The sequence below is a fragment of the Neodiprion virginianus genome, chromosome 4, assembly GCF_021901495.1.
Source record: "Neodiprion virginianus isolate iyNeoVirg1 chromosome 4, iyNeoVirg1.1, whole genome shotgun sequence".
Taxonomy (NCBI): Eukaryota; Metazoa; Arthropoda; class Insecta; order Hymenoptera; family Diprionidae; genus Neodiprion; species Neodiprion virginianus.
This window is the reverse complement of record NC_060880.1, coordinates 16837497-16859778: the sequence shown is the minus strand read 5'-3', so window position 1 is coordinate 16859778 and position 22282 is coordinate 16837497. Positions and strand designations below refer to the sequence as shown.

General features: G+C 40.3%; 1 protein-coding gene across 1 annotated transcript in view; it reads right to left on the bottom strand.

Annotated features, from left to right (window-relative positions):
• The window catches only part of LOC124302446 (uncharacterized), a 194209-nt gene that overhangs the window by 106545 nt on the left and 65382 nt on the right, over nucleotides 1–22282 (bottom strand). The window contains exon 2 of the mRNA XM_046758641.1: nucleotides 14708–15727. Coding sequence (XP_046614597.1) covers nucleotides 14708–15727 — 1020 coding nt within the window. The remainder of the gene's footprint in view (nucleotides 1–14707; nucleotides 15728–22282) is intronic.

Here is a 22282-nt window from a genome sequence, read left to right as displayed (position 1 = left end):
AAAATGAGAACAAGAGAAAGCACGGGATCATAATGTTCGACACCAGACAGTTGTAATTCCGCTGCTGTTAGTCCCACGCCCTTTTTGATGTCTTTTTTCTACTCCTGAGGGTCCAATTAGTGGAAAAAGAGTCCTGCAAAAACTATTCTGACACGAGAAGTTTCCGTACTCTGAAAATCGCAAAAAAGCAACGACCCCTTTTGTATTTTTAGAGTAAAAATTTGGCCGATTTAAAACAATAATCCAATCAATTTTTTGATGCACTATATCGACGTAATTCTGCTAGAGGAATCGATTGCGCAAAGAGGTACAACCGAAAAATATAAAACTTTCTTTTTAGGTAGGCGCTAAGTGCTAACGACACGAAATTCAATAACCAGGACGAAATACCACAAAATAAAATGAAATTGGATATAGAAAGTTTGAATACTGACTAAAAAGAACTGTGAGTAGTTGGTAGAGGGGCACGAGGGAGCGGGGAGTAAAAGAAATACATACAAACGAAAAGAATTAGTAGAGAAAACAGAGATGCAGTCAGACTAGGTAAGCCATTATTGTACTGTACTAGCAGTGCCGGAAAGATGGTAACACGGATTTCAAATATACCACGTTGTCCACGACATAGAATGCAACGGAAAGACTGGAGCTATGACTAAGAAAATATAGCAAGTTACCAATACCAGAAAAATATGATACAAGATACGTACGTTAGATTTTACAATGAAATAACGGTGGGTCATAAAAGTTGAAATTCTGTTGCTAGTATAGAAATTTGATTTGTAGGTACGAACTAGAATTATTCACGCTCAACACACTCGATGCGATGGTAAATCAGATAAGCTAAATAAAAACGAACTCGATACTACGGAATATATTACTGAAATGGATAATCGAGATTTAAAATGTAGATAAGAATACAACGAGAGAGAACAAAATTTATATCATACAATACGGTAAGTTTTACAATGACACAATTCAAATCCTGGAAAATACACGGATTCAAATTCGGTAACGCAATTAACAGGATATTTTAGTATTGCTTAATATTTTATCAGATTTTAAGACGTCTCAAAATTTTCTTCAAAATCGTTGCCTCGGAGGCAAGACGTTGATTTATTTTTGAAGATCCAAATCTGTGCGGATATCATTTTTCTTGAACTTCGTAAAATTCATAAAAATAATTATGACTTACGCAAAACTATTTTCATATTTATCATCTAGACTGAGAAGAGAACAGTGGAATCGTTGGATCACAGCAAAGAGGAGAAATAAGGTGGAGAGGAACGAACAAGATGAAATCGCAAGATTGAAAATGCACGACACACAAGACGGGTGTCGTAAGTATGAGGAATGAAACAAAACCCTGCAGTCAGGACTCAACGAGGACGTGGCTGCTTTGTTCCCATTGTACCCGGTGTCACTTCAAGGTAGCGTTCGGTACACGCAGTCGAGCGTGGTGTCGGGTCACCAATGCGTCCGAGTGTCCAAACCGCCTCACCCGCTCGAAGAGACCAGATGATTGGTGATAAAGGAATAAGAAGAAATCGTTGCCACCTGGGCGAAGTTGACTGAAGCAGGAGTAACGAGTGTTCGTTTAAGAAATCGTTTTCCTTTACTCGATTTGACTTTACTTGCGAGAGTCAACTAAAGTGAAAAACAAAAAACTTGAACGAACACTTGGAAGTGCTTAGGGCTGCGATTTGACATGTAGGTTCGTCATTTCAATGTTTGTCCTCCATACTTCACGATGTGATTCGATAAAATAATAAGGATCTAGGGACTACCATAACTGCTACGAGCTGATCAGGTTATAGAAAATCAAGGTATGTTCAAGCTGATGGCGTTGCGTGTTACCTGACAGCAGCCAAGGACTGGGCGTACCCAGTGATTGACTGGGCTGACATTAACAGTTATTAAATCAAGATAACTACTAGCGATGGACTTGGCGCAGCCCTTGTGTACCGTATAAAATAATAATACCTGAGTTTCGACAAATAATTCGTGACAAAGATAACTACTCGGACGTAACGTTCGACACCTGACCGTCTCGATGTGCGGTGCCGGCAAAATGAACCAACTTTAACGATGGGTCAATCAAGAGGTACACGTTTCTCTCAAGAGAGGCACAAGCTGCTTGCGTCATTGGCGTACGCTTCGATTTTCTGAACCGTCGTAGCGTCTGCAGGGTAAGACAGCACTTTCCAACACTCCAAGATAAATACAAATAAGGTATACACAATAAGTGTATGTGGTAATTATTTCATGGCGTTGTCGGTTTTTGTTTGGTGAGCTCAGAAGTACAGCCAATGAATTGGCTTAGGAACGAAACCATGCCTGAGTCCTTGCAGGTATCGGGAAAATGGAGTCTTCGGAATTTTCATTTGTCGTCAAGGTACAATTCGTGTCGGGTTGTCGAATTGAGGCTTCGTGTAAGACGGATGTTGGATTTTTGTCCACACTCGTTCCGTAGGAGTGAGGTGTTTCACAAAATTAGCTTTTTCAGCAGGTTGACACGAAACGAAACTTCACCCTGGTAAGGGGGGCAAGGGGGGTCAGTACAGTTGCTCTTGCGTTGGGCGAACGTAACGCGATTCGCGAGAAACTTTTCGCGATAATAATCGTTGAAACCGTTGGAAAATTCAAATGCTCGTATTTGACAACCAGATAACTTATGGCCAAGACTTTCCAAAAGTTCGGTGGTTTTTTCGAATGAGATGAATGAGGTCGCGGCTTATTGGCACTGCTACAATATTTTTCGGATCAAATGCTATTCGGATAAAAACTTTCTGTTTAATGCAAGACTTTTTATTTAAAATCTTGTATGGAGTTATGGACAGTATATCGCCTTGTCCTTTCACCATGGCCGAGGCAAATGTACCGATACGAGATTTAGCGAAGAGAATGACGCGCCGAATCTTACCGCTCGTTCATCTCTGTCAGATACGATGCGGTGAGGCAGTATTTGTTTACCGACTTAGAAAATTGGTCGAGTGACAGACATCACTGATCCTGCAAGGACCGAGTGTCGTTTGTCCCTTCCACAGAAAAACGATCCTCACGGTTGTCAAGCTCGGTGAGTGCTTGCGGGAGCAGAGATAGCAGCTAATACGAATTCCAATGTTCCACAATGAACTGACTATATGAGTATGTGAAGGAAACGAAAACGAAGGGAACATGCCACTTTCAGGGATACATCCTCAAAAGAAGTTGGCTGTGCTACAAAGACACGTGGATCCTATTACAGTTTTTTGATCTCATTGCAAGTTGAGGTCTAAATATGTCTAGAACTTGATTTACGAGGAAGCTTATACTTGAATGATTATTGTAACTTATTGTCAGCTATACGGGAATAAATACGGGTACCTAAATTATCTGGGAATGAAATTCGTTATCATAAATCCACCGCAGACCGTACCGGTTATCCGCAATGGTTCTGTCGTATTTATCTCACCGTTGAAAACGTTAAAGAGAGCTCAAAGTGTACGTCGGGATCGCTTCTAAGCTTGACCTTTGTCAGACTCACGTGGATACTTAACCTCCGTTACGTTTTACGTACAAGCGAACTCTGAAGAATTTTTCCGTGATATGATGTTTACAGTCTGCTCTATATCAAAATTACGATTAGTCGCCTGGATCCCCAACCAATTGTCACAAACATATCGCTTCATTGCTCCGAATATAAGTGGCCATGCGTTTTAAATTACTATTTTGAACCTGCCATAGTTATGATTATAGCCATTTAGCGGATCTTACATGGTTGTAGCGCCTGCGGGTGTCGGTAACGGTGCATAGACAACAGCTGTCTGGGATATTGCGATATCGATTTGCGACTCTTGAAATCAATCAGATTTTATTCTCTGTTGGCGTTTTTTAATATTACAATGTCATAAAGAACTCCTTGTTACTGTATGCAAGGTTTGAGATGTCGCTACAACTCATGTCCTACATCGTGCAGAGGATAGGAATGAATCTATCGCCTATGATTAAATCTCGCGTACGTATAGACATCTGATGTTATCAGGGTTTATCGCAAGAGAATTCATTTTACATTTCATTGAACCTCAAAACAGACGACCTATCACATTTTGAGCTCATCAAAGAAAACGAGTTACACTAACAATAAGTTGAAAAAAGCTCGTGAATTACACGGTGAACCCCAAGAACCATTTTTCGCTGGTGATTTCTCGAAAAAAGTCAACGCCGACTGACTTGGGCAGTTTCAACCTCTAATATTATATTGACGGAGAACCCTGCCCGTTTATCTTCGATTGGTACGGGTATACGTGATTTTAAACACATTCTGCGCCAATGCTACGGGCAATGGTAGTTGCAGAAGTAGTCGTGGACAGACATGGTACCAGCGCCATAGGGGGAGAGGCCGGGGACGAGGCACACGATGTGACGTGGCATTAATAAAACCTCGGAAGAAACAGGAGAGAAGACTGGAGAGGTGAAGAGTCGACAGGTGACCCGAGGCGACCCGGTCCATGCGAGACATGACGTTCTGACAAAACTAAAATTAGTTCACCGGCCACGGTGTAGTGAACAAATCAAACGATTACTTGCCCGATGGTTCAGGGTCCGAAGGAGCCGATGCAGCCTCCGTGACTCTTACAAAGATACAAATGGCAACGTACAACGAATTCGTTAACGAAACAGAGAACACTTCTCGGTATAATATTGGTTAGGCTGAGATAAGCCAGCAGCATCATTTATAGCTCTTAGAGAGTGACAACAAAGCACAACTTTTCACGCGTAGAATCGAGTTCACGTGCTCATTTAAGTCGTACGGCTGTTCTCAAACTACGAGGTGCGTTTGATAAAAAATTATCTCTGAGTTATAAGTCGGTTATACTTTTTTTTTTAGAAATTTATATGTCCCAAAACTTGTGTGGAATAGTTCATTTTTCTAACGAATATGATTCTAGAGATCAAATTCAATCCATGTTTTGTAAGGCCGGATAAACTTGCTTTTCTCTGCTTCGTAATTTGATGAGTGAATAATGAAGATTCACAATACCATAAAAAGTGGGAAACTACGACACAATAATATTGTACAAGTGATAAAACTGTGTTGTTACACTCGGAGAAAAATTGTAGTGCCTTTAACAAAATGATTTTATCATCAGTGTTTTTATTTCAAGCATGAATACGTTTGGATGAGTGAAGAAAATTTGTTGATTCTGTGAGACCACAGAGTAATTTTATAAGCTGGGCCTTGAATAGTGGGAAGAGAGTGACCTTGGGACTATGACGTAAAAAAAAGTTTGGGGTCTTCTCAGTAGTGACACGGGTCGGTGCGATCAGTTGCCGGCAAGCCACTGAGTAGCGAGTCTAAAGTGAAGCCGGGGTCTCCCAGACCCCAGTGTGACAACGATGTAATTTTTTTGAGCATAAGTACTTCTATGTCAATTTATTTTATGTTTATAATATTATATATTTGTTCCCCATCGCTAGATTCAAGCCAAAGATCCACTGAGTAAATGTTTATGCATAATAACTCATACAAATATTACTAACGTACTTTACAGTCAAAACATGCAAGCTCGGAGTAAGGCACGCAGCTGCGAGGAGGTAGAAGCGCTGTTTTTCTCTCGGCCACAAACGAGAAAGTTTTGATACTCGAAGCTTGTACTAGTAATACCGTAAATGGATTGTAATTATGTGGATTGAAAAATAAAACTAATAAATATTAAGACTATTTTGTCTCAGAGAAATGGAAAGGCTTTTGGTTAGGAGGGACGAAGTCGAAGCATTAATGTCGAGAAGTTTGAGTATGAATAAGCATATAAACACCATTATTTACTTTCTTTTAAAAAAATGTCATTTGTTTTAGATATTTTGTTACATTTAAATCGTATTCATTTGACTAGATCAAATTGTTTTCGAATCTTCCATCTCATCCTAAAACAAATAGTATTCATTGAAAATCATAATTAATGCTGTTGAAGGTTTCAAATGAACATCCTCATTGAAATCGGATAATTAGGAAAGCCAAATGGCTAAAGTACAACGAATTATTTCTTAAAGTTTTTGAAAGCTCTCTTCTTTGAAATGAACGAAAATTTTATTTCAATCAAATGAACCAACGTAAACAAAAGTTTTTTTATCAAACTATCGAACAATCGTTCAACCGTATAGCAATGTAAAAATTCATTTGAACTGATTAAACTTTTTCCTGAATGTAGGTATTTTCTGCTGTAAAATAAAAAATTAAAATCAAGTGGATCACCCCCCCACCCCTTCATAAGTATATTGCCCTGTGAAGACTGAGATTATTCCGCTAAGGGGTAACGTTGTCGTAAAAATTTATATATTTGACAATTTTTTTGATTGGATTGACGAAAAGGTAATAAGATAATAATATTTAAAGCAGTTATTGGTCATACTTAGATTGGTGTCACTCTTTAACGATGTAAGAAAAAATCGTTTCAGCAAGCACAACATAATTAGTTGAAAAGTTCGACCCACAATAATATTGAAGTAAGATCGCACTTCATTCTGTCTAATCAATCATTGCTGATTGTTTTACCAACTCACAAGAAGCACATTTCTCATCCTAAATGCCCAGCAGACGCCTGTTACGTAAACCGATATTGGAGACGCCGTATCGTGGTCTCAAATTGAAAGGAATAAGAACTCTTCTCGCTACGCGTATGGTAAATAACCGTGTCGTACGAATATCACCGAACCCTAACCTCGATTTGTCAGGTGGCACACCTGCCACGGTTGGACTGTAACGTGGAGCGGCTATTATCTCGAATCTCTGGAAAGAGGTCCTCTTACAGCAGCCACTCCACAGCAAGATATCGTTCGAGGTAATCGCTTTTGTTTCGCTGGCGTATTATTATACCTGGCAAAGCTATTGTCCCTGCATGCTCGGCTTCGTATACGTTTATCTCGGGTGGAGTCAGGCTGGCATGAACTTATATTAGATTAGAACCACGGCACAGCGAAGGGGCGGACCAATGTGATGAACTAAACGCGTCGGGTCCTGGGATTAGTTCCCTGGCCGGTTGTCATCTCCGCGGGAAGCCACTGTACCTACTCTCCTGCAGGCTCGAGTTACCTCCTCGCACGTTCATTGGCGTATTTGCCACTCGGTTGTTATACCTTCGTGTTACTTCAATCGTTACCTTATTGTTAAACACAGCGATTGTCCAACTCCATTTTCCGAACACGTAGCATCGCAATTGCCTGCGCAAGGCAAGCAGGGTAAAGATTGGCTCTCACGTATTGCGCAACGTTGAAACGTGCTTGGCTTTGGATTCTCATCTGGATTGCAGATGCGGAAAATGATATTTAATTTGGAGTGTATGGTCCCAGTGACTGCGCTGATGTGAAATTATGGTACAACGTAACCTCCGTCGATAGTTCTCGCCGGGACGCTCGTGTTTTTAAAAGTATAGTGCAACAAACCCAGTGTGTAGTCGAATTGGAAGTGTTAAGATCTATTGAATGGCGTTTGCCTTCTGACCGTATAACTTTACGTCTTTCAAGTGCATGCCTCTCGTTATATCCTCAGAATAAATTATATCATGTGTGTTATGTTTTGTCCCGGAGACCACTTGAGAGTGACGAAAGTTTGATTACCATAGCGGAGAGAGAGAAAAGGAGAGATCTGATACTGTCGTAACCACTTTTATAGCCATAATGCACGTGCCTATATTCACAAGATCATTATATACAGGATGTACCGACCTAACGGTTGTCGTCCGGTCCAGGACATTCTATTCAGACATATCTTCACTTGCTACCTAGTAGCCGTTTATTTAGAACTTAAACACCGATTAGTGATCGTGCTAGTCACGATCTTACGATCACGCACGCGATAACCCAAATTTGAACGTCACGCGGGATGTCGTAAAAGTCACTAATGTATCATTTCGTTAATAGATAGATCTTCACTTTCTGTTCTTTTTGATATTCACGAATGATGATAATAACGTCGTTTTTCTAATTATTCCACGTCATACACTCTTTCATATTCTGTCAATACAACGATAAGGATACGAAGGAAAAAAAGTATTTCTTTGTTCTTGGTTTCAAAATTCTCGATGATGCAAAGAAATATTCGGTCAAGTCTAATAATAATCGTTTCTGTCAATGTACGTGATTGTACAGGTTATGTGGTATTCGATTGCTCTTGGCTGACAATTCTTCGAACCATGTCAAAAAATTCTGCAATTCTATGCAAGGAACTGTGGTCCACACGTGGAAAAAATTATTAACGTAACGTTTTTCCAGTTTCCGAAAACTTTTCAAAAAAATATAGTATTCTTTTTCGCTTATTTCAATGCGTTTCCTTCGGTTCATCCATTCAATGTTGATGACTTGGAATGGAAAATTTTTAAATTAGAATCTTATTAAAGAGTTGATATTTCATGCTCTCGCCTATAAATGAGACATTTATTTCAACTCTCAGGAACAGCTTCCAAAAATATCCATTGTTCTGCAGCTATATTTTGCCATGCTTGCTAAATATATTTACAATTACTTATGAGAAGTAACTGCCGTAGAAGCTTGGCAAATTTTTCATCAACACTTTTCGACTAACCAAACTAACCAAAAAACAAGTTTGATTTGTTTGGTTATTCGGAATAGTTCACCAAATGTGCACAACAAATTCCAGCCAAAACAGGAAATATTGTAGAAATTATACACTTTGCAAGAATGAAATTTCCCAAAAATATATCGGAAGTGATTCCACTACAATGTTATGTGGATAAATGTAAGCAATATTACTGTTTAAAGTAAATAATTTTAACAATTTTACTCTGCCACCTTCCCCCTCCCCCTACTCCTAAGAATAATCTAAAATTGAAATTTCGATCTTGTGCACTTCCGTTATTTATTTCAAATACAGCGTACCTAATTTGAACTCACTGGTGATGAGTGGAATTAACGACAACAGAGTCAGGGCGGCTAGGTGGTCTAGTGGAGTAAGTCTTCGGTCAAGCATCTCTAGATACCAGGTTCGATTCCTGGCTCCGTCGTTAATTTGTCGAAATCACCAGTTTTTCAAATTTATATCTCCAACTAAAGTTTAAAATTTGCTACTTCACCAATGGGTGTCATCGCCGACCGTCGACCGAAGATTGCCGACTGCAATCAACTCGATGTCTGCCCGCCGAATCCCTGCCCGATCGAGGAGAGAGAAGAAGAAGAGAAAGCGACGAAAAGGCACAGGAAGAGACTGCGTGCACGCACCAGGGGCAAGTATGCAAATCCACACCGGGCACCGTGTACAGGCGATAAAAGCTTCAGGGTGTGACACAAAGTCGACGCGGTATTCTTATGAGAGGATCCAGGCAACGGGATTGCGGGTAATCTGGCGTGATAGCAATTGTGTGTATTTGCTACCTACCCAGCTACCTGCGGTGTTATTAAGGACGCAACGATCCCATGAGATCAAAGGAACCAAGGCGAAGCTTTTAATTAACGGCTGTCACCGCACCGCGATGCGACGCATCGGTCCCCGACGATAATGTCCGACGATCTCGTTCGTCGATCGGTGCGAATGCCCTCAAGTGACGACGAGTGGCGGGCCCGATGAATCAGCCCTCACCTTCGGGTCCTTGGCTCGGCGAGAAATCACAGCACTGTGTTTGGTTGGTTGGCTGGTAATGCCCGTCACCCGCAGCGATCCGATTCCTTCTTATAATTGCGATTATCCGGATGTCGCGCCGGCACGGCGGCAGTCAGCGCTCTTCGAATCGCCATCAACTCGCCGGCGAAGAGCTGCCAGTCACTCGTGGTGTTGGCCGTGCCGGATGCGCTTTGCCGCACTTTACGACCCCGTTAAGTTTGTCATTCTGTCCACTTTCCTTCCTTCTCCAACCGTCTCATCGCGGCTGACTCGCGCCTGGGCTAATTGGACGCGATAAATTCACGACGCCACACCATAAACTGCATCGATACTACCGCGATGTTCTCCTCCAGCATCCCCGAGCTTGAAGAAACTCTTTCCGACCCTCCGCCAAAAGTACGAACCCTACGTCCTTGTCATCAAGGTTGCCTCTCTTCGCATCACTCTCTTTCACAACTGCCGATCTTCGCGGCGTTATGTCTGAGACGATAAATCTAATCGCTTTGATTTTCAACGATCGTCGAGTTGATACTGTGGTTTGAGGAAGAATTCTACTCACAAAAGAGATTCAAGGAAATGAAAAGACTCGAGAGACAATTTCATTTTGTTTGAGCTACTATGAAATTATGACGATCGATATACTGATTCGTCGTATTACTGCTATTACGATTTTCAAAGTATGTATTTGGGTACATCCCTGTTTCCGATAGATACACAAATGTATCTTACGCATTTGGGGCGAGATCGCATATAAATTGAAAGGGAGATTTTTAAATTACTATATGATGAAAACAGTAATCGACGATCCTGTAGGAATATAATCTGGGGTTTATGGTTGCCTTACCGGGGACTTATCCGATTCCAAGAGTTTTTAATTATTTTTCTTATTTTCTGGTAGTTTTTAATCCCCCCGATGAAATTGTGTTATCCATCACATTTTTTCGGTTAAATGAGAAATTGATATTACATTATTCGACGTTCGTCGAGTCGTAGCAACAATCGCCAGAAAATATGGTAGATAATTACGTTCAAAAGGAGTAGCAACACATACAAGATTGTCCGCTTGCAGATACGAAACAGATTTTCATCGTGTAGGTGCCCAGAATGGTATTTTTCACTTACGGTGAAAGTGAGAATAGTTCAAGACTTTGTAGCAGCAACGTCTAGAAATTATTCTCCAAAGCTGTGGCAGAATTGATCTTTCGACGACACGAAAACTCCACACGAATACTTTGCCATAATTCAAATTGACACCTGATAGATCCTGAACTCTTGATGGATCGAGATTGGAAGGAGTACTAAACTAAGGTTCCGATGAGACAGCTTACCAAGAAAGTTTCTTTCCAGGAATACGGTGCTTTCAAAAATATTCTCCATCGATCTGTACGTAATCCTTTAACGCGAACGAAACGTTGCATTACGAGACAAACTTCTGCAGCATTCGAAAAGTTATCACCAGGAATTTGAGGAGACAGTCGATGCCGAACAACATCGTGAACGGACCTTACGGACGACCGGGAGAACCGCAGATAGGATCTCGGTGGAAGAACAACGGTAGGATCGAACAGGGAGCTAGCCTCTGACCTTTGTTCCCGTCAAAGACCCGCGCGAAGACCCGGCCTTCTTCAGCACGCAAGTCCGTACCTTGCCGCGTGGTTAATGCCGATCATTGCCTGCCTGATCGGCGGCAGGCTGCCCGTACGATACGACGAGCCTAGAGAATCGCCGCTAATGGAATCAATTAGGCTTGGATTAATATTGACAGATTTATTGACTCGGCTTTTGTAGGCGTCATAGTGCAGCACCGATTTCACGCTGCGAAATTAAAATCGACGCCGCTTACCAGTTCCTAAACTTGTCAGACTTCGGATTCGTCGAACCATTCGGGTACCAGAGGCAGAGTAGTTCCGAGTGTGTACAGTAGGTGCGTTACAGGCTCTGTTGTACGATTGATGAAAACCACGCTTGGTAATGGTACCCGTTCGAGACAGAGCGATTTCGTAAGAAAATTTCGACAACCACGCGAGGAGTCGATCGGTAAAGTCAGCGAGAGACGGCTGAAATGGATTATACGAGAAGTTTCTCCCACCGCACTACGGCTACCGATCACGCAACACGTTCACATCTGTCGGAAGGTCGACTTCGAGATCGGTTACGCATTCGCCCTGCAGAAAGGAGGCTCGCGGTAAACGCGATAACTGAAAATATGCAAAGCCCCTCCCTCCTTGTTGGGAGTACTGACACCACTCTATAATCAATTTCACACGTTGATTAATACGAAGTAAATGAATAGTTGGGAATCGTAGCTCTGCTCTCCGCGAGGCCATATACGGTGTGAAAGATGATTTATCCGGTTGGGGTCGCGAGGTCCTTCGCTCGCGTAATTATCATACGACGGCCGATTAAAATCGCAGCCCCTCCGCGGCTAACATCAATTTCAGCTAATTACATGCATTTTCATTTCAAGTCCGGAGACCGTATTGCCGTTCGTAGCGATACTCGCGAGCCGTCTATCGGCATCGGTGTTCTATCTATGGTACGCGGTGTTACAGTATAACCTACGCGTCAAGAAAAATTGTCCGAACGTGCCGAGGGACGAGGGCAATCATCCTCGCCTTCTTCGTCCACGTCGTGGAGAGGAGAACCGTAAGACTTACCCAGAAGAAGCAAGGATCGTAACTTCCGACTATTAAGTTGTCAGAGATTCTTTACATTCCGGATCGCTGACCAAATTTATAACATTGACCCGGTCATTTTAAGAGCAAGCTTATACCCCGATTGTCGTGCCTCTTTCAACCATGGGATTAAACTAGTCTTATAACCCATTGCCGACGATATTGCGAGGCAAAAAGCAATTATTATATGCGTCTCCATGTGGGAAACTTCACTAAATTCAAATGCCTGTTAGACGTGCAATTCGTTACTTTGATTTCTCTTCGATCTGTTCGTTTCTTACGTGACGTACACTGAACTCTCAAAGATCCACAGTTTTTGGAACTCAGTGGCTCACGTCGTGCGAATGAATTTTATAGTGAGATAATTATTCACACAACATATTTATGCAACATCTCAGATTGGAAAATAAACGTTGAATCATATCATCTGTAGATTCGTTTGTAAATTTGATAAGATAATACGTAACGCCAGAAGTTTTATGAATATACCAAACGGTTGATGTTACTTGAACTGATAAGAATGCACTAAATATAATCGATCCCGACCAGGCAAGGTACTACGTGTTCCACGTATCCGTATTATTAACTAAAATCTCACGTCAATCGAAATAGTTTCGGAATTTCCTTGTAGAGTTGAATTGAATCTTTTTATTCATACAAGAGAGAATTCTATACCATTTCAATTGAATTCTTGTAGGCAGTAATTACTATTTCGTATTATAATCCGAACTTATTTAGAAATTGTGTCACCATATCAAATTTTTCAATCTTGGAAATCGTTCCCTAACCGGAATTGTACAACTAATTATTAAAAAGAAAACGAACAAAATTTCCGTGAGAGAGAAAGAGAGCGAGAGTGAACTTACCTTACAATTTACCAAGGATTTAAACGTATTGCCGAATGTTTAAATCCGGTACACTGATGCTAATTTCAGTCACCTTTTTAACGATAATTGCTGGATATAATACATGTACTGCATATTGTTCTACAGTTTTCCGCTATCAGATGCAGTCAGACGGATAGAAAATAAAAATTTCTTATTCACTCGAACCGTAAGCTACAAAAAAGTGATACTTGCAGCTACAGATTTTTTAGGTCGATGACAGAACATCGACAGTCGCCTGCTGGCTCCATATAAGCGAAATCTAGCACAAAAAGACGCACGGAATGCATTACGCTCCATTGATATGACGCTCGGAAGTTTGGTATCATATTTATCTTCATGCCTAGATATTCCAATATTAGCAAATACAATCCTCAAAATGAGAAATAACAATTATATTATATAACAGTAACTGAGAACAATGTTTGGGTTGGGATCAGGAAATCCCGTTAATCTAGATGCTAAAACCATTTATGGACCGATTATACGCCATGAATAGGCCTCGAGATGAAGTCGGCAATTTTGTTGCAATAAAGAAGTTTTAAGTGCCATGTTTTTTTCTCATTTCATACTTTACTAGGTTGAAAATAATCAGATTGTTTTTACTTTCTTATCTCATTTTACTTTTTCTATTTGACATAAACCTGGAACGAATTCGACAGGTTGTAAAAGGCTACGGTATGACGTCACTCATGCTAGAGTTCGTACATTACGTGGGATATTTCACGTGTAATCAACCTGAGCAAAACTCTAACCATCTCAGAACCGGTTCAAATTTTGTGAAATATTTTTATTGGTTGCCGAGAGTATGTGTGATATTTCGTGGATTTTTATTTGAAGGCATTTAGACATTAGCAGCCAATAAAGTATTCGGTTTTGGATAAATCTGAAAAGCTCAAATATCCTTGACTTATTATCAACTTTCAAGAGTCGCTGCATTGTTTTCGATATCATGACTTTGGAATACATTCATGTAATAAGAACTTTTTTATTGCCAACTTCTCTTTTGTCTGATTTCTAGTTTTCGAATTATGTTAAATTGAGCCTTAAATGTTTTTTATTATGGAATATATAGAATTTACGAAAAATCGCGCGTCCTCTTATCAATAAATAAAAACATTTCACCAAGCTGGAACTGGTTTTGAAAGGCTGACGATTTTGGTCACTGCGATTACACACGGAATGCTCCATTTACTCTTGGGATCACCATTCGCAATCAAGATAATAAAATTCGACCTAATTATTTCAAATTGCTCTGCTTTATACACGTGTGAAGAGTAGAAATTTCTTGTAAATATCTGATTGTAAAATGCCTCATAGGAGTGCTACGAAATCTCTGCCCATTTTGACCGGAGCGCCTTATTTACTCGATTGTTGACAAGTTAGTATTTTGTAATTGAACACAGGTTCAAAACTTTTCTCGAGCTTAAGATTAAGCTACCTATTCAGGAGTAACTCTTGGTACCGCATAACCGAACGCTTTTGCTCATCGTGACTATTTTGGAATATAATAATACCCAAATTCGTCAACAGAATAATAATCGAAGGTATTTGCTCACCCAATTCTCTGCCGCCTGATATCCGCTGCTCGAGACACGACCTCCGTCTTGGTACAGAATCCGCGTTCGTGGCCACGAGACTTTCTCCGCAATTGCCGTTTCATCCTGACCCAAGGGACGGATGGTGACAGCTTTGTGGAGCAGGAAGACTTGGATTTGGCGAAGCTAGCAGTTGACCCGTCCATCCCACGACCTGATTGTTCCGTCACTGTGTTGTCAAGCTTGGCGTTACTCTCACATTGTTTCAAAAAAACAGTTTCCTTTGACTGTGAACGGGCTGCAGCAGCTATCAGCAAAGTCTGAAGCGAACAGTTGCTGTTCTGCGGAACGCGTTCAGATATTTCGGGAAAAATTTTCTGGTCCACATTTATATTGCAGGTCTGTGGAAACGCGTTTACAGGTTGCATGTTCCCTGTCGGTTTCACATGTCGAATATCGTCCCCGATTTTACCTTCCAACGGGGTGGCGGCCAAGATGTACTTTGAAAAGGCATCGATGGACTTTGAAGGTTCGTTGACGAGAACGTGCAGCGTGTCTTCGGAGACAGAACAGGCGACCAGATTCTGGGAACCTTTGTCATCTGTCCCGACATCGTTTTCCCGAGGCTTCGACAAGACAGGTGTAGAGAAAAGTTCGTTGTCAGAGTCAGATGGAGGTAGCATGGAGAGTTTCAACTCTGGTACAAGGACTGGATGCCGTCCGCCGGTCATCGATTCTGTCAATTCAAGCTTGTCACTAATCAACTGGTTCAGATTTGCTTCCGAATTTTGTCCACGAACAACATTGTCTGAATTTTCTTGAGAATCTAAGCTAGTCGAAGAGCCTTGCGCGATGCTAAGGTACGAGGTATCGTCCGATGTCTGTGGAGTGTTCGTCTGAACATGAGAAGCGATCGCGTGCATGTCGGCAGCGGCATTTTCCAACTGCGCTACTCGATTCTCGAGAAGCAGGATCTGCTGGTCCCGAGCCTTCAAAAGAAGAAGTGCCTTCTGGGCCCTGCGCTCTTCTTCTCTGGCACCTCTGAAAAAAGAAGCAGGTCGAAGATTCACACTGAGGATTAAGCAATATCATGTGTAATGAGACATCGATTAACGACTAGCTGAAGTCCTGCGCACTATTTCACTATCTACGAGACTCAAGTTCGAACTGAAGATTATATCCTGTTTAACTTACCCTGAGTATCAAAAAATCTCAACTCATTTGAACATTTTAAAGCCTGAGTGAAACTCATCATTGAATACCTAACGCATAAGCCACAGAAGACCTTGAATTCTATGTAATATTTTTCTATTTCCGAATCAACTTTCAATTCTCGTATCTTATCCGGATGTCTGTTTGAGATCTGAACCAAAAAAGGAAAATACCAATGAATGCGTGTTTCAAGTAAATTACTTTAAAGAAAATGTAAGCATTTCGATGAAAAATTCGACAAAAAACCGTGGAAATAAATGAAAACCACCTTTTTCGTTTACACATGAAGTAAGGTATCTGAAAAATTTCACGTCTCACTTAAATTCATTTACGTATATAAAAATGTATATACTCAGATAATTACTTGAGCGCAAATTTTGCCAGATATAAAAGCAATACGTGCAAAGTATTTCTTGCAATACAACAAGGTGGTGTTTACATTTGCTATCGCAATCAGAGCAAGCCATTCCGGATAAAGGTTGTCAACAGAACATCCGTTAAATCCAAACAAGCTTTGCTATAGGTATTACTGATTCATGTAACGCTTGTTACTGCGCATTTTCTACCCAAGAAAATAATACGTGAAATCAATCTTACTGCTTAGCGGAAATTAGCGTTCAATTTTGAAATCCTTTATCATGGAGGCTCCAAAAGAACCTGATAAGTATCCTGCGGGTTCGGGTCCTCTCCCAAAATTGTGGAAATTAGCGTTGTTTTTAATTTTCATACCTTTTCATTTTATTTTTTATGCCTAATCTCTTAACTCTTTGTACAGTATGCTCGGCACCCAAAAATTGGAATCGATTTAACTTACATCAACATCGTAGAAAATTTATATGCAGTCACGAATTTTATTTAGAAACAAAATTTGCGATTACTTTAAAAATTGTTTCCAGTCGTTGAAGAAGGTCCTCTTTCGGGCTGAAACTGTTCGATAACAAATCGTTGTGTTTTTGAGATGTTTGATATCCATTGTAAAATCAACACTCATCAGTAGTATTAACAGAGAATTTATATCAAGGCTAAGAACCAGAAGGGCGTGACCCACGTTCTTTTTAATTTCGAGGATCTCAAAAACATCAGCGCGTCTCAAATAATGTAAAAGCAAGTATTTGATTGACATCCGAGACCTTTTTGCTGTTTTTCTACTCTGGTACATTATGCGATGAAACTATCTCCATCTCATCTTCAAAGTTACAGAAGCTACAGAATTCTAGAGTTATTCGAACTTTCGAGTGCGGAAGCAGTTGATTTATCGGGCTCATTACACTCGGGGTGGAGACGAAAGTAGGGGTTAAGGCGGAGGGCTGCTACCCCAGCGGCATGTTTTACAAGACGGCATTAATTGCTCAAATTAAATATGCACCTCTCTGGTACGCGGTAATTTATTTCGGCTTCCTTGAGCTCCTCGCGCGATGAGCCTGGCCGGTGGACTTCGTCGCAACCCACACCCACCACCATCATCCTTACGTTCATCGTCATCGCGCAGTGAAATATTTGGAAAATGAATTCGACCTGTCGAATAACAGGCAAATGCGTAGACGTATTCCCGTGTGACGTATTAGCCCGAAAGACGGACAATTACTAATCTTTCAATCAATGTAAAATCTGAAAAAGTATCCAGTCTTGTTTCTTCTTCAAAATTCCATCAACGGTCCAATATTCACCCGAGACAGAAGACTTGTTAGCAAACTTTAACAAATTTCTGTAATAGCCTATTAGATGTTTGGCTTAGGTTAGTCACGAGTATAATCCCCCAGATTTATGGCAATTAGTTAGCTGTGAAAGGCTCGTCGTTGTGAAAAAAAATTTCGCAGATTACTGTCTTAATCTGCGGGCGAGGGCGTCGTTGAGGGCGACTGCTCCGTGACGCCTTCTGACGCCTAGCGACGTCCTGCGAGGAATTCATTAAATAGGTTCCCGCATTTGTTCACGACACCCTCAAGATTCTAATTAAATAAAATAATAAATGTACAAGGTGGCAATTAAATGGTGCGACCCCTCTCCACAAATTGGGACCGGAGTGGTGTCCTACCGAACCAAGACCGAGAAGTTTCACGACCCCCTTATTCAGATTTTCTTATGCTCAGCTACACCAATTTGTCCTCGTTAGAAATCACTTGCACCCAGGCTTATGATTGTTCCGTTGCAGAAAGTATTATCAATATGATTTTTAGGCCCATCAATTACTTATTGTTAGAAGATATTATTGAATATAGCATGTAAATTAGAAACGTAGTATGATAATACTTTCAAGTTTTAAATTAGTGATCTCTCCTTTTGTTCAAGAAAATTTCCACACTGACCATATTTAGTTTCATATTGAAGGAATTTTTATATTAGAACTCGTACTGCTTTTATTATATGTATTTGTCTGTTTGGATAGAAGATAAATTTTATTTCTGGTGTTGGCATGGCGACGATTGAGACTGGAATTACATTGTATTGAAGGGTGAATATAATACTTATTACGATAATAGCAAGATAAGCTTTAGTGTAAATAATAACACGCATCGAGAGCACCGGGCTCTCAACTCCAAGGAGAGAACTGGGCTCTAAAACCAAATGAAAGACAGAAATAATGCAACCAAATGAAAATAACGTAAATTATCTGGGTTGAACTCACAGTCGAAAGGGAACGACAAGCTTGTAATTGAAAACAAGGGTAACCAAAAGATAGCCGGGATTGAACAGAATGGTAAACGCAGATATCAAATCTAGTGTAGCTCCAGATCGTACAACCGCACTCGCCGACCACCGAATACAGAATGATATCTGAGCTGTGTTTCGTTGTTCAAAAGCCGGATTACCGATTGTTGTCGTGCGATAGATGTTGGTGGTCGTTAGAGCGTTGTTATGGTCGGGCGGTCAGCTCGTCTCTGATACATGGATTCGGAAGCAAAGGCCTTGACGTGGACTGAGTTTACTTCCAAATCCAAACAGTATTTTATAATAATACACAGAAATTTTATGATATGGAAAATATTTCTAAAAAGTGTTGTCGCAAATTTTTATTAACCTACTGCTTTTCCCAGTTGCAGACGTTTTATCATTCATTGTCTCATTGCCAAATTCCTCTCGGTCAAAAATCAAAAATAGCCGACATTGGCATTGAGGATGATGCTCCTGTTTGTCAAGTTCAAACACATAATGTCGAAAAATTCATTCCGTAGCTGACTAACTCCAATGAAACCACTTTAACGATTGCTATAAACTTTTTATAGTCCAGTATGTGTGCACATGGCTAGTGCTTGCAGCCGCTTTGTTCCTCCGCGTGTCCCAGCCATCGGTCATAAAATTGTCACGTCATCATTCTCTGTCACGACGCGAACAGGGATATAAAAAAAAAAAAAGAAAAGTGGAACGAAATTTCACGTGTGACGAACGCGTCGTCCCAGAACTACTAATTACACAATACCCTCAAATCTTCAATCATACACCCTACGGAATTCTGACAGGACACATTTCCTTTAAGACAATCGTCTCGGACGCACACACGGAAATGGGAACATGGTCGAGTTGAGTAATTCGTTACCGAGGAGGGCAGTTTCGGCATGACTGTAGAGGAGAAATTGAACCCAGGCGTACATCTTCATAATACGGCTTATTAAAATTACAAATGGGCTGCCTGAAGGGTCCGAACGTCAACCGCAGCCCCGTCTAGGGACAAGCCGCAACGTACTTGGGACAGTGGGAATGGGATGGATTTCCTTGGTGACTCGACTTCTGTTACGCGCTTTATGCCAACATTTTGACCGTTGACCGCCGGAGATTACTCTGGGAGACCTTTGGCTGACCGCGAGATAGCTGCGAGGCCCTTCCGTACCTTCCTTACCTGCTCGCCGAACACTGAACTGAATTAATGTTATTGTTTTGCTAGCTCTCTAGCCATTTCGTCCCTGTAAAAGCCTCGGGAACCTAGGCTTCTCAGAATACGTAAGCTAAGTAATTTAGTCTCAGGTGACGGATTACAAACTCAAACGCATCCGAAGTCCAACTATTGCATCTTTATACTGTACACGAGACGGCTTTGCTACACGACGTAGTTATGCAAACAGCGTCCAGCGGTCCGGGAAATATCCGTCAATTTTTCTTGTGTCCTTTAAATATTCTATTTTTACTGCCTTTGAATAACCTAAAAATGTCCTGGAAATATTCTCGAATTTGTTACGGATTTTTAACCGAACACCATGATACAGTCGGTTAACGGTTGTGATCAGACCTTTTCGGAAACACATTGGCACAAAGCATTGAACCCCTCGTGATGCGATTAATGATAGTGAAATGAAGAACTGAGTTCTGTCATTTGATCACGGCGTAACATTGAAAATTAACAAATGAGTCAGCTATGGTAATAATTTATTGTTGTACTGAGTAAACTTCGACATCCAGGATTATTTCATCCTTCTGACGTAACCTCACTTTTAAAAAAACAAGTCATATCACACCGACTATTAATAATCTTCATACGTACTGCGATGGGGCATAAGAACCTGCTTTACCGAATAAGAATGGGACAATGACAACCCAAATTAACAATACGACGAGCCATCAAACGTTTCAATTATCGCAAAAGGATTATGTAGACAATATGGAGCACCGACGTAGCTACACTGTACCAGAGATCTTAGGAACAGAAAATATGAAGAAGGTAGTACGAATAGCGCGCAAAATTCTGCGTCTCTTGAGTGAATTTCTTACAGGTTGTAATGATTCCCGTATTCCCTCCTTCGCTAAACAGCCATAACCCTGAATGAACCAATATGTTTTCCTTGTCTTTGTCTCGCGATGAAAAGTTACTCTAACGCAAGCTTCAACCATTAAAATTGAATTATAAAGAGTACCTACACCTTAAAGGAGACACATCAGTGAATCTTTATAATTTTTCATTTTACTGAAAATTTAAACTCATATTAAAGCATAAAATAAGAAGATTTCACCCAGTTTCAATCAATTATGTTCCATATGTGTCCAAATACGATTTAAAGTAACGTCAAAGAGTGGTGCTTTTCGTAAAGCCCCTTGCAGTACAATTTTTGTCGTAAAAAATTTTGCAAAATAGTGACCGTAATCGTATCATACCTAGTGTGAAAGACTGTGAAATGGAAAAACTCCCGCAGGAAATCGCCGGGTTGACGATAAGGACTTGAGCAATAATTCGCGAAAATTATAAACAAGCCTAACGGCTCGTGTGGATTTACCCTATTAGGTATAGCAGGTGTTGGTGATAATTATTATTATTATCGTAGGAGCGTAGAGGACGAAAGTTGCTCTGGAGACGGTGATCCGACAAGTTACCACCTAATTATGTCATTAATTGCAATTGACGATATTTGCAAAAAAAATGTTAAATCGAAATTAATGGTTGAAATAAAATGTTGCAAGAATATTTTTTTGTCATTAATTTTCAGACCTGCCTTACTTAACTCTAGTTTCCCCCTTTTCTTTACGTTAAAAAGTTAACATTCAAATTTCAACTATCTAATGTTTCGTTGAAGTAATTTCTTCTCGTAATAAAATTTGTCTGCGCTGCACGTAAGTTTGTATGAGTTCAGCACTGTTTGGAGGAGTTGAAGATCTAATGACATCAACCGGCAATGCGAAATAATCTTATAACTGTAATCAAACAAACGTTACTTTTATCGCTGATTTGAAAAATGTCAAATAAAAGATAGAAATGAGAAAGAAAAACGAAAAAAACTTTGAGTACCCGGTTCTTTAAACAAACATCTACAAAAAATGATCTCGTATGTGGAGGGATATTCAGTGAGAACTTAATGCAAAAATATTTTTGTGCATGTAAAGATTAATTGTAAGTGATATTTGAAGACGATTCGTATTAACACCACTCGAAAAGTGACATTCTGATGATTAAGTCGTATTACTTATTTTTTGATTTTCGAGCGATTAGAACTCGCATTATATTGAAATAAAGATTGTGAAAAAAATGTTTTCCGCAATATTTGAAATTCCAATACCTCTCAAATTCTTCAATGTCAAGGTTTACAATTGCGAATTAGTTCTTCAATCGATAACTAGGAACCGAATTCGAGACTGACACCGAATTTTGTAACTACGCGTCCAAAAATGGTCTGCCAGGAACAGAATACCTCGATAACCTCACCAATTACACGATCCTTCCCCACACTTCATTTATATCACGAATATAAATAAAGCATAGTGGAAAGGATTATTATCCACAATATATATATACACATATATTATGTCATGTATATGTATATATATATGTAGGTATATATATATGTATATGCATATATGTATGTATGTAAGTGCAGATCGAATTGGCTCATTACTAGAGAAGTGTCAGTCAGTTTAATATCACGGCAGACCTAGGTACTGTTGGCTAAAGTGAATAATAAGAAT